This window comes from Geotrypetes seraphini, chromosome 6 (assembly GCF_902459505.1).
Source record: "Geotrypetes seraphini chromosome 6, aGeoSer1.1, whole genome shotgun sequence".
Taxonomy (NCBI): Eukaryota; Metazoa; Chordata; class Amphibia; order Gymnophiona; family Dermophiidae; genus Geotrypetes; species Geotrypetes seraphini.
Window position 1 is genome coordinate 89,937,852 of NC_047089.1, and position 16,299 is coordinate 89,954,150.

Below are 16,299 nucleotides of genomic sequence, written 5' to 3' on the forward strand. Positions count from 1 at the left end.
AAACGGCTGGGCGCCGTTGGCTCCCTTCTTCTTAAAGGGGGAGCCCGGGCCCGATGCAACCTATGACGCGGGTGGGGGGGCGGAGCTAACTCTCGCCGCGACCCTGGTCTTGCAGCCTGCTCTGGCTACTCTTCCTGCCTTCCCCTCTGCCTCTCCTGCTCCTGCAAAGGAAAAAAAAAGAAAGAAGAACGCTGCCGAGGCTTGCCTCGTGCCCTGGCTCCCTTCTTCTTAAAGGGGGAGCCCGGGCCCTATGCAACCTATGGTGTTTTAAGCGTCCTTAGGTGTTTTAAGGCACCTCCGAAGACATGATTCTCATCAAAGGTAGGCACTGGAAATGTAGGCCTTTAAAACCCTGGCTTATATTCTCAGCGCCTAGCTTAACGAAAGTTGTGATTCTGTAAATAGCACCGTTGCATGACTGGCACACGATAGGTGGCCGTTTTTTAAGCGGTCACCGATAACAGCGCTGTTTACAGAATCCGACCCTAGCATAGAATTATTCCATAGTCATCCCATAGAGTTGCAAGTCATAAAGTAAGTCTATAAAATCTTTTTTTTAAACCTCTATGTTTTTCTTTCTTATAACTTGCTTTAACCATTCAAACTCATGATGTGCAACTTCCTCAATCCACTAAACACTATCATGCTCTGTTCAAGCTGTGCCCTACTGGTGCAGTATGTGCCATCATGTCAATGGGGCATATTTTTACACCAGTCAGAATTTATAAGCATTCATTTCTGTAAATAAATCAGCTTTGTACATAAAAAAGTTGTTTATAAAATTACCATCTTAGCAGTAGCTGCCAAATATATAAGTCCCTTGTGAGGAGTTTTTTTTGTAGCACTATGCAGATAGTGCTGCTAAAAGTCTTTCTAAGCACCAGAGTGGAGTTAGTGCAGAGCAAGGGAGGAATACTCTACAGATAGCGGTGATATTCATCTGGTGTCCATATAGCTAGGTAGGGGGATGGAGATTCAAAGCAATTTAACTGGCTAGAAGAGGCTCCTGGCTAGTCATATCATGTGCTGTTATTCAGCGACACTAAACTGGTTACTGGTGCTGAATCTCAGCAGTAACTGCTAAAGCCATAACCAACTATTTTGTGGGCAGTTGGCACTTATGCAGTTGGCTATTTTGTAGATGGAGTTGGCACTTATGCCCTTAAGTGCCAAAATTCAGCACTTAACCGTCTAAGTTAACCAGACAAATTGGACTGCATAAAACTCAGTTCTATCTTTATCTGGTTTCACTTATGCTTGTTTACTCTTACTAGGACTAGGGGCATGTAATGAAGCTACTAAGTAGTAGATTTAAAACAAACTGGAGAAAATATTTCTTCACTCAATGTGTAATTAAACTCTGGAATTTGTAGCTGGAGAATATGGTGGAAGCAGTTAGCTTAGCAGGGTTTAAAAAAGGTTTGGATAATTTCCTAAAAGAAAAGTCCATTAGCAAGATGGGGAAATTTGTGTCAGGTCAAAAGCGCGCCGGGACAAAGGCGCGCGCAGACAATTGAGCGCAGCGCGGAGGTGCGCACCACAGAAAATTACTGTTTTTAGGGCTCCGATGGGGGGGTTGTGGGAGGGGAACCCCCCCACTTTACTTAATAGAGATCGCGCCGCATTGTGGGGGCATTGTGGGGGGTTTGGGGGTTTGTAAACCCCCACATTTTACTGAAAACTTCACTTTTTCCCTGTTTTTAGGGAAAAAGTTAAGTTTACAGTAAAATGTGGAGGGTTACAACCCCCCCAAACCCCCCACAACGCCGGCACAATCTCTATTAAATAAACTGGGGGGGCTCCCCAACAAAAACCCCCGTCGGAGCCCCTAAAAACTGTAATTTTCTTCGGCGCGCGCCTCCATCTTGCGTTCAGTTGTCAGCCTTTGTCTTTCGCGGGGTTGTCTATGAACCGGGGAAATTTAATGCTTATTCCCAGGTTAAGCAGCATAAAATTAGTTTCAGTCTTTGAGATCTTGCCAGGTACTTGTGACCTGGTTTGGCAACTGTTGGAAGCGGGATACTGGGCTTGATGGTTTGGTCTGTCGCAGTATGGCAGCTCTTATGTTATTTTCTTACAATGCACTTAACCCAATAAGGCACTAGTGTCCAATGTGTGGCCCCTGAAGTTCTCCATTGCAGCCCTCAAACAGTTGGCTGAAATGCACTTTAAATCCTTCAAATGTGTTAATTTCAATCTTGCCCACTTGATGTAGTAACTCCAACCATTCTCTTAAGTGTCTTGAGTGTCTCACTTATGGCATTTGCTACTGTTGACAATCCAAAATAAAGTTAGTTTTTAAAATATATCTTTGAAGTGTTGTAGAATCAATTTTAGTATTAATTTTTAATGTTTAATTCCCAGTGTAAACAAGCAGGTCAAGATAGTTTGCAATATTAGTAACATAGAAACATGACGGCCGATAGTGTATGCTTGAAATCTTTTGGTGGCCCTCAGAGCTTTCTTGTGTTCACACTGCGTCCCTTTATGTGAAAAAGGTTGGATATCATTGCTATAGGGGATAGCCAGCCAGAAAAACTCAGATATTCTATGCCAGACATGGCCTGGCTTTGAATATCTGGGCATAAGATCGCTGCAGGCTGAATATTTACATTTTGGTAAACCTATGTTAAATAAAGCTGCATTGCAATTTATGTAACAAGTGAATATCACTGCTAAAGGTATGTATATTGTATGTATATTCAATACCATTACCTATCCATATGGTCTTGCTGAGGCTAGTGCTTTTTAAAGAAAAATAGAGTCACTGCTGCTGTTGAATGTTGGCTTAATTGTGACTTTTGTGCGAGAATGATAGGGACTGTTTTGGTCTTACTCAGATAAAGAATAATAGAACACATTTATTTAAAAAAATATAACTGCTGGAATACACAAAAGATTGTTGTGTTAAAAGGTCTGCAAAATGAATACATTTTCTGTGTATTGCTGTGTTTTCTGATGTGTTTAAAGATGTAACTGTGTTTCTTCTTTGTGTTATTTTCATTGTTTTACATTATGCTATGTCCTGGTTTCATGCTTCTGCCTGCCTTTGCAGCTTTGCATAACACAAAACCAAGCAAAAGATTTCTGTTGATATCAGAATGGTTTGAATTTCTTTTCTAGCTATTAATGGTATTATTCATTATTTCTATAGTGACTGGGAAGGAAGGAGAAGAACACTGTCTGGCTGCAGCAATGACTCTTTAAATGCCAGTGGACCCCCTGCCTCCCCCCGCCGCATCTCGTGGCGGCAGCGGATCTTCTTACGGGTAGCTTCTCCCATGAACCGGTCTCCTTCAACTATGCAGCCTACAGGTATGTGTAGTCTAGAGCAGTGTTTTTCAACCGCTGTTCCGCGGCACACTAGTGTGCCGCGAGATGTTGCCTGGTGTGCCGCAGGGCCGCCATCAGGGCAGTACTACCAGTCCTGCATTCAGGGGCCCGGAGCTGACAGGGGGCCTGAGGCAGGGGCGCCAGTAGCTCGCCAAGGCAAAGTGAGTCGATCACCCAGGACTCACTTTGTCTTGGCGATCTAATCTATCGAGCCGATAAGTCTTCTTCTCCCTGACGTCAATTCTGCAGTCGGAGAGGAAGTTCGGGCCAGCCAATCGCTGCCTGGCTGGGCGGAACTTCCTCTCCGATTGCAGAATTGACGTCAGGGAGAGCATGCGTCGGCGTCGACTTTGGGGCCTGTTATCCATTGGTGGGTCCTGTTCCCCGATGGCAGCGGCAGTGGCAGTGGCTTGGGGAACGGCAGGGAGAAAGAAAGAAAGGGGGCAGGCAGAGAAACAGAAGGAAAGAAGAGAAACAGAAAAAAAGAAAGAAAGGTCAGGGAGAGAGGAAGAAAAAGTTGGGGGAGGGAATGAGGTGTTGAGGAGAGAAAGCATACAGGCTGATAGAAGGGAAGAAAGATTGGATGCACAGTCAGAAGAAGAAAGTGCAACCAGAAATCACCAGACAAGGTAGGAAAAATGATTTTATTTTAAATTTAGCAAAGTGGAGGCAGTATTACCACAGTTTTCAAAGGAATTTGCCCAAATAACTTAATAGTTAACTGGGTAAATTCCCAGAGATGAAAACTTCCCTTCACTTACTATGCACAGTTCTGAATTTATATCTGCTGTCTATATTTTACAATATGGTCACGTTTTACTAAACCGCAATAGTGGTTTTTAGCGCAGGGAGCCTATGAGCGTCAAGAGCAGCGCTGGGCATTCAGCGCAGCTCCCTGCGCTAAAAACTGCTATTGTGGTTTAATAAAAAGGATGGAGGGTATATTTGTCTATTTTTGTATGCTATAAAAACCAAATACAGAGAGAGACTGAGAGCTGTTGACGAAGAGCTACGTGTGTGTCTTTCTTCGATTCCAGCCAGAATATGAGCTTTGTGTTCAGCCAAACAGACCTAGGTTTCGCACTGAATAAAGTATTTTATAATTTTTCACTATTCTGTTTACTTAATATTTCATAATAAAGTAATTATAAAATACTTTCTTTGTGTTTGATTCCTATTCAAGAGAATTACTTTATATATAGTCAATATAGGCACAGAGTTAAATTTTTTAACATTTTCTAATGGTGGTGTGCCTCGTGATTTTTTTCATGAAACAAGTGTACCTTTGCCCAAAAAAGGTTGAAAAACACTGGTCTAGAGAGTTGCGCGGGGACAGAAATCCCACCCATCCCCGCCCGTCCTCGCCAGGATCCTCTCCATCCCCACCCGTCCCCGTCAGGATCATCTCCGTCCCCACCCATCCCCGCAGGAATTACCACCATTCCCGCCCGTCCCCATAAAAACTTACTTCTGAACGGATCATCAATTCCACAGTTTCTTTTGTGTTTGCGCTGCTGTTTTCCTTGTGGAATCTCTTTGGTGGAACCCTTTTTTTGTTTTCTGTTCAGGTAATTAACTTATAAACCCCCTCTTTTACTAAGGCTGACGTGTCCATTATATTATATGGACGAACCCTGCTTCCAAAGCCTTCCATCCCCGTGGGAGTCCCGTTGGCTAGAGGGGGGTCCTCGTTCCCATGCAGACCTCTAGTGTAGTCTCCAGATACATGCACTCAAGTTTCAAGTTCAAGTTTCAAGTTTATTAGATGATTTGATAAATCGCTTAATCAAATATTCTAAGCGATGTACACTTTAAATTTAACAATTAGTAAATATAAAAAAAAAAACAAAACAAACAATATAGTACATACAATTATTAAATAATGGGTAAGAACTCATGATTATTAACATTGATAAACGGGAAAGAAGGGAAGAACTACAATTCATAAAGTAAAGAAGAAACATTGATGGGAAACACAAAAGGAAATAATTAACACAGGTTTCATATAGAAAACATAATACTAAAACTAAAATTATAATGTAAAAGCATCTTTAAAAAGGAAGGTTTTAAGTTCAGTTTTAAATTTTCCAAGTTCTTTTTCCTCTCGTAAGAAAATAGGAAGAGCGTTCCATGTCTGTGGTGCAGTACAAGAAAAAATAAATTGTCTCCTTGTATTGATAATTTTTAACGAAGGGACAGATAGCAGATTTTGTTCACTAGAACGTAATATTCTTTTTGTAGAATAAGGAACAAGAAATCGATATAAAAATGCTGGGGTTTTGTTGTTCAGAGTCTTAAAGATAATTAAACATAATTTATAAGTAATTCTGTAATTGAGCTCTCTGAATAAAACTTGCATTTTATAACATATCCACCTATCAAAACACTTCTTAAAGAGAGATCAAATTTTATAAACAGGTTAAAAAAACTGAACTCTTATCTAAATCTGTGGGATTTTTATTCTCCCCCCCTGCAATAGTGGTTTTTAGTGCAGGCCGGCACATTGAATGCTCTGCACTGCTCCCGACGCTCATAGGAACTCTATGCGCTGGCCTGTGCTATAAACTACTATCGTGGTTTTATAAAAGGGGGGTTTATTAGTTATTTATATACTACCTATCAAGGCTATCTAGGTGATTTACAGCCAGGTACTCAAGCATTTTCCCTAACTGTCCCAGTGAGCTTACAATTTATCTAACGTACCTGAGGCAATGGAGGATTGAATGACTTGCCCAGGGTCACAAGGAGCAACATAGGGTTTGAATCGACAATCTCAGGGTGCTGAGGCTGTAGTTTTAACCACTGGGCCACACCTTCCTCCTGAGACACCAAGGTAAAAAAAACAGGCTACTGATTTCATAAACATTTACAATGGTCAAGTAATTATAGCTGGTGTATAAGATTTGTACACATCTCCCTCGTTATTCGCGGGGGATAGGGAAATACCGCCAATATCTGGCTCTGACCCACCCTCCCGCCTTCCCCCAGCATCCCGGCCTTACCTGGTGGTCTAGCGGGCTTTCGGGGCAGGAGCAATCTTCCTATGCTCCAGCCCCGTGCAGATCGCCAATAGGAAATGGCTGGGGAGAGTTCCCGTAGTCTCTCGAGACTATGACGGGAACTCCCCACAGCCATTTCCTATTGGCGATCTGCACGGGGCTGGAGCATAGGAAGATCGCTCCTGCCCCGAAAGCCCGCTAGACCACCAGGTAAGGCCGGGATGCCGGGGGGGAAGGCAAAAATATGGGTTTGGTTTTTTTTCCCCCTCCCTCCCCAAAAATTACGATTATGTGAAATCGCGAGTGCAGTAACCGCGAATGGGGAGGGGGAAGTATATTTATCTTAGCCACGGCCACATGTATAACATGAGAGGTAGCTGTTGGTCTTGAGTTGTGCATTATGCATCACCAAAGTTGAGATGAATACTAAGGAGCTCTTGCAAAACACTAAAGGGACCTTTTACAAGGCGCGCTAGTGCGTCTTAGCAGGTGCTAAATGCTAATGCATCCATTATATCCTATGGACGCATTAGCATATAGCGCGTGCTAATTTTTAATGCGTGCTAAGATGCATTAGTGCGCCTTACTGAAAGGACCCCTTAGGGCTCCTTTTATCAAGCCACGCTAGCAGTTTAACGCGCGTAATAGCACGTGTTAAATCACTGGCCGCGCTAGCCGCTACCACCTCTCATGAGCAGGCAGTAGTTTTTTGGCCAGCGCGGGGGTTAGCGCGTGATGAAACATTGCGCGTGTTAACCCCGCTAGCGCGGCTTGATAAAAAGAGCCCTTAGTGTTTTGAAAATACACGACGGCACTTCATCTTTTCCATTACAGCTCCTCCCTATTTACTTAAGAGAGGAAAACAATTTGGATAAATTTAAGAGCAAACTTAAAAGCTTTTTTTTTATAGACGCATTTAATGATTAAAAGGACTGCCTAGGACAGGGGTGCTCACACTTTTTGGGCTTACGAGCTACTTTTAAAATGACCAAGTCAAAATGATCTGCCAACAATAAAATTAAAAAAAAACACAAAGCACACTGTACGCTGAGAAAATGTTAATTATCATTCCTATTCTGGGTTTTTTTCAAAGAGGTCAAGGCAGATGATTCTATGCACTGTAGTTCAAAATATAGACAGCATGGTTTGCAGGGATGTTCAAGCTGCACCAGCCAAAGAGATTTGTCACTGGATCCCCCACTCGTGCTGTCTGAAGTTGATGGGGTGCTCCACCCACCCATATTGGCACTTCCGCACATACTCAGTTCATGCAATTGAACTGAGCATCTGCATAAGTGCTGGCATCTGAGGCTGAAGCAGCCTGCTTGCTTCTTTGCTACTCAGAAAGCATGGCCCCAGGCTCCAGCAGAGAATGTCTTTGGCTGATGGATCTTGTGCATCCCATCTAGAAAAAGTATGGTGTAAGGGTACAGCAGCAATGGGGGGATATCAGACTGAGAGGAAATGCTTGGCCCACCATCCACGCCTAGCCCTTCTGCCCCCACACCAAAATCAAGTTTTGACTATACTTCTGAATGCCAGGGCAGTTATAGAGCTGAGAAAAGGGAACAGAAACCCCACGTAAAATCCAACAGAGAGAGAACAAGTGGCGAGTGGGATAGAACAAGTCACCCTTGGGACAAACAAACTTTTAAACTATAAAAAATTCTATAAGAATGCTAAGAGCATTTGAAAGGCTCATAGAAAATCTGAAGGATGAAATCAACAGATACACAAAAGTCTCCCTTCGGATTTTCTATGAGCCTTTCAGATGTTCTTAGCATTCTTATAGAATTTTTATAGTTTGTATTCCCAGCACTGGAGTGACATCTAGTGGACCAACAGGCACACCTCTGAGGCAGGCCTCCACTGGAGGCCAAGACACGGTTCATAGACAGTGGAGCGCAAGACTTCAGCGCGCTGACAATCCAGCACCGACAATTCGGCACAAGACAGAAGCACGCAGGGGAAAAAGTAATTTTTAAAGAGCTCCGACGGGGGGTTTGGGGTAGCAATCCACCCCCCACTATATTAGTTAGTGTTCGTGCTGCTGTTGGAGGGGTTTTCGGGGGGTTGGAAACCTCCATTATAGCGAAAACGGAACTTTTTCTGATTTTTTCGGGAAAAGTTCCGTTTTCTCTATAATGTGGGGGGTTTCACCCCCTGCAACAGCAGCGCGAACACTAACCAATAAAGTGGGGAGTTGCCACCCCAAACCCCCTGTCGGAGCTCTTTAAAAATTATTTTTCCCCCCGCGCACTTCTGTCTTCCGCCGAATTGTCGGCGCTGGATTGTCGTCGCGCTGGCGTCTGGCGTGCGATTATCCCATCATCCCAAGACACAGACCGTATCAGGTCATTGACTGAATCCTTTCAATATAAGGACATTATGTCCATAGGACTTTTTATACATGTGTTTTTATTCATGTGCTCTTATATTTATTTTGAATTTATAGAAATAAAAGTTTGTTTGTCCCAAGGTTTACGTGTTCTGTCTCCCTCCCCACTTGTTCTCTTTCTGCCAGGGCAGTGAGGCACTATCCATGCAGCTTTTCAGTTTCTGTGGATAATTCCCAGCCAACTACATGAGGATTTAGAGCAGTGGTCTCAAACTCGTGGCCCAGGGTACTATTTTGAGGCCCTCGGTATGTTTATCATAATCACAAAAGTAAAATAAAACAGTTTCTTGATCATATGTCTATTTAGCTATAAATTACAATATTATTATTAAGACTTAACCAAAAGGAAAGATTTATAAACTATAAAGAGTTTTACCTCATTGTCATTTCTTTAATAAGACATTAATTATTTTTTCTGAGGCCCTCCAAGAACCTACAAATCCAAAATGTGACCCTGCAAAGGGTTTGAGTTTGAGACCACTGATTTAGAGGAAAGAACACGAAAACAAGAAATATGAGATCTTTAAGCATGAAGCATGAATGCTTCAAAAGTGGAAGTGATAAACCTATTTACATTAGTAATACTAGAGGAGGAAGTCTATCAAAGTTCACTGAAGCCAGTTACTGTTCTTGTGATCTTAGTGCCCTTGTGATATTTCATAAGACAGCATCACAAAGACAGCTGGAAGAAAAGCACCTTTTTGCTGAATGTGAAATCTAAGACCTAGCTGTCATTGATGGCACAAGTGTGGATGGGAGTGAGCTCCTTGGAGTAGCTGGCCTAAACTCTTTGCCTCATTGCAGATCAGTTAGATGGGAATGAACTGTTGCCACTCTCCCCACTTGCGCCGGCTATGGAGGACGACCCTCTGACATCTCTACTGCCAGGACAAGACAGACTGGAAAATGCTGGAGGGCCGCGGAGCTCGGAAGACCTGCAGAGATTGTGGAGGAAAGCAATTCATCAGCAGATTTTGTTACTGAGAATGGAAAAGGAGAATCAGAAGCTAGAAGGTTAGTCAAATGAAGATTACTGAGAATCATGGGTAGAGTTTGGGGGTCAGAGGGCAATGCTGCCTAGTCACAATGCCTAGCTGAGGTAGGGTGGAGAGCATGATGGGGAACTAGCCCTCGTATCACTTTTTTTTGAATGCAGCAGTAAGCAGAAAGCGTCATGCAGGGCCTGCAATTTGCACAGTTCCTTCTGCGATCCCACCCCATTGTACAGGTTTCTTAGATAAGAGGAAACCTCTCTGTATGGGGTGTGGGAATAGGGCCTAAGCAGCTCATAAACCACCCACTACACTTCCATTAGTTGCTAATGCTGAAGATTGAGGCATTATGATTATATAAGTAAGTTGAGAAAAACAAAGAAAGAACTTAAGGATTGCCATATTGGGACTGGCTGAAGGTCCATCAAACTCAGTATCCTGTTTCCAACAGTGGCCAACCCAGGTCACTGGTACCAGGCAAGATCCCAAGGGAGAAGGGAGGTGATAAAAATTTGAGATGCTGGTGAAAGTAATTTTCCAATTGTGGGGTTGAGAGTGACCCCTGAGGTAGGTAAAAAAACCCCAAAACAAAACAGTATTACTTAGATGTCTGTGGCTAAAAATCACACTCTTCCCACCACTCTATGCCTAAACACACAAATCATAATTAAAGGTCCCTATTGAACAGCTTAGGACTCTCTCAACAAACTGCCGGCAAGAGCAAGCTACTCACTGGGAAAAAAAACCAGACCCACCGATGAAGGCTGGTAGTGATTTATATAAAAATATCTGTTTAATGTGCAATCCCCAGGTGAACAAAAATTTGCAGAAGAGATCAAGAAAAATAATTAGACATGCAGGAAATAAGTTAAATGATATTGGATTAAGAATATTATAGAATCTAATTAAAATCTCAAAACTCTAATCAATTTAATAACTGATAAAACAATCAGTGAGTCCACAAGTACCTGGCAGAAACCCAAATAGTAGGAACATTCAATGAAACTGATCCCAAAGCATGCAGTGGCTTCCTCCATGTCTGTCTCAATAGCAGATTATAGACTTTTCCTTAAGAAAATTGTCCAAACCTTTTTAAAACCCATCTGCATTAACTGCCATTACCACATCTTCTGGCAAGGCGTTCCAGAGCTTAACTATTATTTGAAAATATATTTCCTCCTAAGGCCCAGGCAGACTCGTCGCTGGAGTCCGGAGGAGCAGGAGGGGGTGTCGGACAGAGGGTGGGTGGGTCGTGCCGGCTGAGGGTGGGAGGGAGGCCTATGGAGCAGGAGGAACTCAGCACCCCTCCTGCTCCCAACTTTTAGGTACAGGGGGTGTCAGGTTGGGCCATGCTTACATTGGAAAGTTGGTCCTCAACCTGGCAGCTAGGCTTCAATGCTAAGAAATGTAAGGTCATGCACCTCGGAAGCGGAAATCCATGCAGGACGTACTTCTTGAACGGAGAAACTTTAACTAGGACTTCAGCAGAACGAGATTTAGGAGTAATCATCAGTGCAGACATGAAAACTGCCAATGAAGTGGAGAAGGCTTCATCTAAGGCAAGGCAGACATTGGGTTGTATCAATAGAAGTTTCGTCAGCCGAAAGCCTGAAGTCATGATGCCGTTGTACAGGGCCATGGTGAGACCTCATCTGGAGTACTGTGTGCAATTCTGGAGGCCACATTACAGTAAAGATGTGCGCAGTATTGAATTGGTTCAGCGGACAGCCACCAGGATGATCTCGGGGCTCAAGGGTCTCTCGTACGAAGAGAGACTGAACAAATTGCAGCTCTACACTCTCGAGGAACGTAGGGAGAGGGGAGACATGATCAAAACATTTAAGTACCTCACGGGACGTGTCGAAGTGGAAGATGATATTTTCTTTCTCAAGGGACCCTCGGCCACAAGAGGGCACCCGCTCAAACTCAGGGGTGGAAAATTTCATGGCGACACCAGAAAGTATTTCTTCACAGAGAGAGTGGTTGATCATTGGAACAAGCTTCCAGTGCAGGTGATCGAGACAGACAGCGTGCCAGACTTTAAGAATAAATGGGATACCCATGTGGGATCCCTACGAGGGTCAAGATAAGGAAATTGGGTCATTAGGGCATAGACAGGGGGTGGGTAAGCAGAGTGGGCAGACTTGATGGGCTGTAGCCCTTTTCTGCCGTCATCTTCTATGTTTGTATGCCATGCCGGGGGTAGGCCGTGCCAGCTGGGGGGAGGGGGTGTCAGATCGGGTGTGCATGGTGGGGGGGATAGAAACATAGAAATAGACGGCAGATAAGGGCCCACGACCCATCTAGTCTGCCCACCTTAATGTCCCTCCCCTATCTTTGCCCTGTGAATAGATCCCATGTGCCGATCCCATTTTGCCTTAAAATCAGGCACGCTGCTGGCCTCAATCACCTGTAGTGGAAGACTATTCCAACGATCAACCACTCTTTCAGTGAAAAAGAATTTCCTGGTGTCACCTCGTAGTTTCCCGCCTCTGATTTTCAACGGATGCCCTCTTGTTGTCGTGGGACCCTTGAAAAAGAAGATATCTTCCTCCGCCTCGATGCGGCCCGTAAGATACTTGAACGTCTCGATCATGTCTCCCCTCTCTCTGCGCTCCTCGAGCGAGTATAGCTGTAATTTGTCAAGCCGTTTTTCGTATGGTAGATCCTTGAGTCCCGAGACCATCCGGGTGGCCATTCTTTGCACCGACTCCAGTCTCAGCACATCCTTGCGATAATGCGGCCTCCAGAATTGCACACAGTATTCCAGGTGGGGCCTCACCATGGATCTATACAATGGCATAATGACTTCCGCCTTACGACTGACGAAACCCCTTCGTATGCAGCCCATGATTTGTCTTGCCTTGGACGAAGCCTGCTCCACTTAATTGGCAGACTTCATGTCCTCACTGACGATTACCCCCAAGTCTCGTTCTGCTACCGTTTTTGCTAGGATCTCGCCATTAAGGGTATAAGACTTGCATGGATTCTGGCTGCCCAGGTGCATAACTTTGCATTTTTTGGCATTGAAGTTGAGTAGCCATGTCCTAGACCATCACTCCAGTAGGAGTAGGTCGTGCATCATGTTGTCGGGCACTGAATCTTCGTCTGTTGTGCATTTGCCCACTACATTACTCAGTTTGGCGTCATCGGCGAATAATGTTATTTTACCTCGAAGCCCTTCTGCCAAGTCTCTTATAAAGATGTTGAATAGGATTGGGCCCAAGACTGAGCCCTGTGGTACTCCACTAATCACCTCCGTCATTTCGGAGGGGGTGCCATTCACCACCACCGTTTGGAGCCTACCTCCAAGCCAGCTCCCAACCCATTTCGTCAATGTGTTACCTAATCCTATAGAACTCATCTTGCTCAGTAACCTGCGGTGTGGTACGCTATCGAATGCTTTGCTAAAGTCCAGGTACACGATGTCCAGGGACTCCCCAATATCCAGCTTTCCTGTCACCCAGTCAAAGAAGCTGATCAGGTTGGATTGGCAGGATCTCCCCTTTGTAAATCCATGTTGTCGGGGATCCCGTAGATTCTCCTCATCCAGGATCTTATCTAATTGGTGTTTGATTAGAGTTTCCATTAGTTTGCTCACTATCGATGTTAGACTCACTGGTCTGTAGTTTGCTGTCTCCATCTTTGAGCCTTTCTTGTGGAGTGGAATGACGTTAGCCGTCCTCCAGTCCAACGGGACGCTGCCTGTACTAAGGGAGAGGTTGAAGAGCGCGGACAATGGCTCCGCCAAGACATCACTCAGCTCCCTAAGCACCCTGGGGTGCAAGTTGTCCGGCCCCATTGCTTTGTTAACCTTGAGCTTTGACAGCTCACCGTAGACACTGCTGGGTGTAAACTCAAAGTTACTAAACGGGTCAACTGAGCCAACCCTTGTCTGTAGCTGAGTGCCGAGCCCTGCCGCTTCTCGGGTGAAGACTGAGCAGAAGTATTCATTTAATAGTTGGGCTTTTTCCAAATCCTTTTCCACATAGTCTCCGTCTGGTTTCCTAAGACGTACAATCCCGCCTGAGTTTTTTCTTCTATCACCGATATACCTGAAGAAGGATTTATCTCCCTTCTGGATGTTCTTAGCTAGAGACTCCTCCATGAGGAATTTAGCCTCCCTGACTGCTGTTTTGACGGCTTTTGATTTGGCCAGGTAGTCTGCTCTAGAGTCCTGCTTCCCTGATTGTTTGTAAGAGATGAATGCTTTTTTCTTCTCCTTGATCAGGTCTGAGATCTCCGCAGTAAACCACTGTGGCTTATTGTTCCTTCGTCGTTTACTTACTGATTTTACATAGCGGTTTGTTGCTTCTTGTATGGTTGCTTTCAAAGTCGACCACATGTCTTCCACGTTATCGGTTTCTTCTTGGCTTTGTAGCGCCTGGTGAACAAAGTCTCCCATTTCTTTGAAATTTGTGTCCTTGAATTTGAGGACTTTGGTTAGTGTAGTAGATTTAGTGAAACCTTTCCTGATATTGAACCATACCATGTTGTGGTCACTGGAGGCCAATGTGTCGCCCACCGAGACCTCTGTGACACTTTCTCCATTGGTAAGTATCAGGTCCAGTATTGCCTGATCCCTTGTCGGTTCCAACACCAGTTGCCTGAGGCTTGCTCCTTTCATAGAGTTTAATAGCCTCCTGCTGCTGCCGGAAGCAGAGGTAAGTGTAACCCAATCCACATCAGGCATGTTGAAGTCACCTAGCAATACTGTGTCCCCACGCAAGGTGATATTTTCTATATCTTCGATTATTTCCATATCCAGGTCATCCTGTTGTCTTGGGGGTCTGTAAATTACGCCAAGATACAAGCATTTGTCCTTCCCTCTGGCCAAATTAACCCAAAGGGATTCCCCAGTATACTGGACATCTGAGATTCTCGTGACCTTAATGTCATCTTTAGTATATAATGCTACACCCCCTCCCATCCTACCCTCTCTGTCCCGGCGAAGCAAGTTGTAACCCGGTATGACCATGTCCCACCCGTGGGAGTCTGTGAGCCAGGTTTCGGATATCGCCACCACATCCAGGTCGGCATTCTTATTTCTGTTTCCAATTCCAGGATCTTGTTTCCTAAACTGTGTGCGTTGACGTACATAGCCCTCCATGTTATATTTTTGTTATGTCTCAGTGGGGATATTCCTGTTTGAGCTATTTGAACACCTTTAGCATTGTTTGTGTTATTTGTGCTTTCCTGAGGCTCAGAACCACAATGTGTACTCCCCATATACCCAGAACTACAGTGTGTACTCCCCCTAGACCCGGAATTACAATGTGACCCATAAATATGATGTGACCCTACTCCCGACTCAAAAGTGTGTGCACTCACCCCTGACCCAGAATTTCGGTGTCTACTTTCCTCAGCCTCATAAATGTATTGGCATTTTAGTTCGCCTGGTATATTGTTTGTGCCTGTACCCTCCCCCAACTTACCTAGTTTAAAGCCCTGTGGAGTAGGCAGGCTAGGCGGTGTCCAAGGACATTCTTCCCTCTTCTGGTTAGGTGTAGCCCGTCGTGTCCCTGTAGTCCTTGCAATGCTTCTCCATGGTGCAGAAACCCGAAGTTCATCTCCTTGCACTATCCTCGCAGCCAGTCATTCACCCTTTGTATTCGATCCTCTCTGGCTCTGCCCTTGCCCCTTACTGGGAGAATCGAGGAGAAGACTACCTGCGCATCCATCCTACTCAGCTTCTCCCCCAGGGCCCTGAAGTCTTCAGGTATGCTGTCCGGGCTGCTCCTTGCGGTGTCGTTGGTTCCGACGTGGATTAGAACCATGGGGAAGTGGTCTCGGGGCTTGATGAGTCTGTCAATGCAAGCAGTGACATCCCGGATCCTGGCCCCTGGCAAACAGCAGACCTCTCTTGATTGTAGGTCTGGTCTGCAGATTGGTCGGCATGGGGAGGCATTTTTTTTCCTTTTTTTTTATAGGCCTGATATTTTGCGGTCTATTAAAAAAAAAAAAAAAAAAATGCCTGCAGAGCTCTAATAGCAGTGAGCCATTATGACTATAGGACACAGGGTGCATAAGTTCAGACCTCGAGCAGCCACAAATAGGCCAGGTTTTCAGAATATCCTTAATGAGTATACATGATAGATCTGCCCACCTACTACTCCATTGTATGCAAATCTATCTCATTCATATTCATTATGGATATCCTGAAAATGCGACCAGACTGTAGCCCTTGAGAACTGAACTTCTGCACCTCTACCATAGGTTGTTAGAATTTTCCGGAAGTTTTTACCTTTTCACTCATTACCATTGACTTTCTTCTTTCTAGCAAGCAGAGATGAGCTCCAGTCTAGAAAGGTTAAATTGGACTATGAAGAGGTTGGCTCATGTCAGAAGGATTCCCTGAGCCTTTGGGACAAAAAATTAAGCTGCAGAACCAAAATGAAGTGTGACATGGAAGAAATCCACGCTGCTCTGAAGGAAGGTAACTCACTATGTTCAATCTGCACTGAATATTCAGGTATCGGAGGTCACCCGGAAGTTAATCAGACATTGGCTGATGTTCATTATCTTCTTTTCTTACTCTCTAGTCCTCAGTTTTCCTCTTTTCATATTTCATGTAACT

At 44.5% G+C, this 16,299-nt stretch overlaps 1 protein-coding gene across 2 annotated transcripts in view; it reads left to right on the plus strand.

Annotated features, from left to right (window-relative positions):
- TBC1D4 (TBC1 domain family member 4) overlaps positions 1-16,299 on the plus strand; it is a 381,583-nt gene that overhangs the window by 331,609 nt on the left and 33,675 nt on the right. For both annotated transcript variants that reach the window (XM_033948745.1, XM_033948746.1), the window contains 3 exons: positions 3,155-3,315; positions 9,535-9,744; positions 16,003-16,158. In XM_033948745.1, coding sequence (XP_033804636.1) covers positions 3,155-3,315; positions 9,535-9,744; positions 16,003-16,158 — 527 coding nt within the window. The remainder of the gene's footprint in view (positions 1-3,154; positions 3,316-9,534; positions 9,745-16,002; positions 16,159-16,299) is intronic.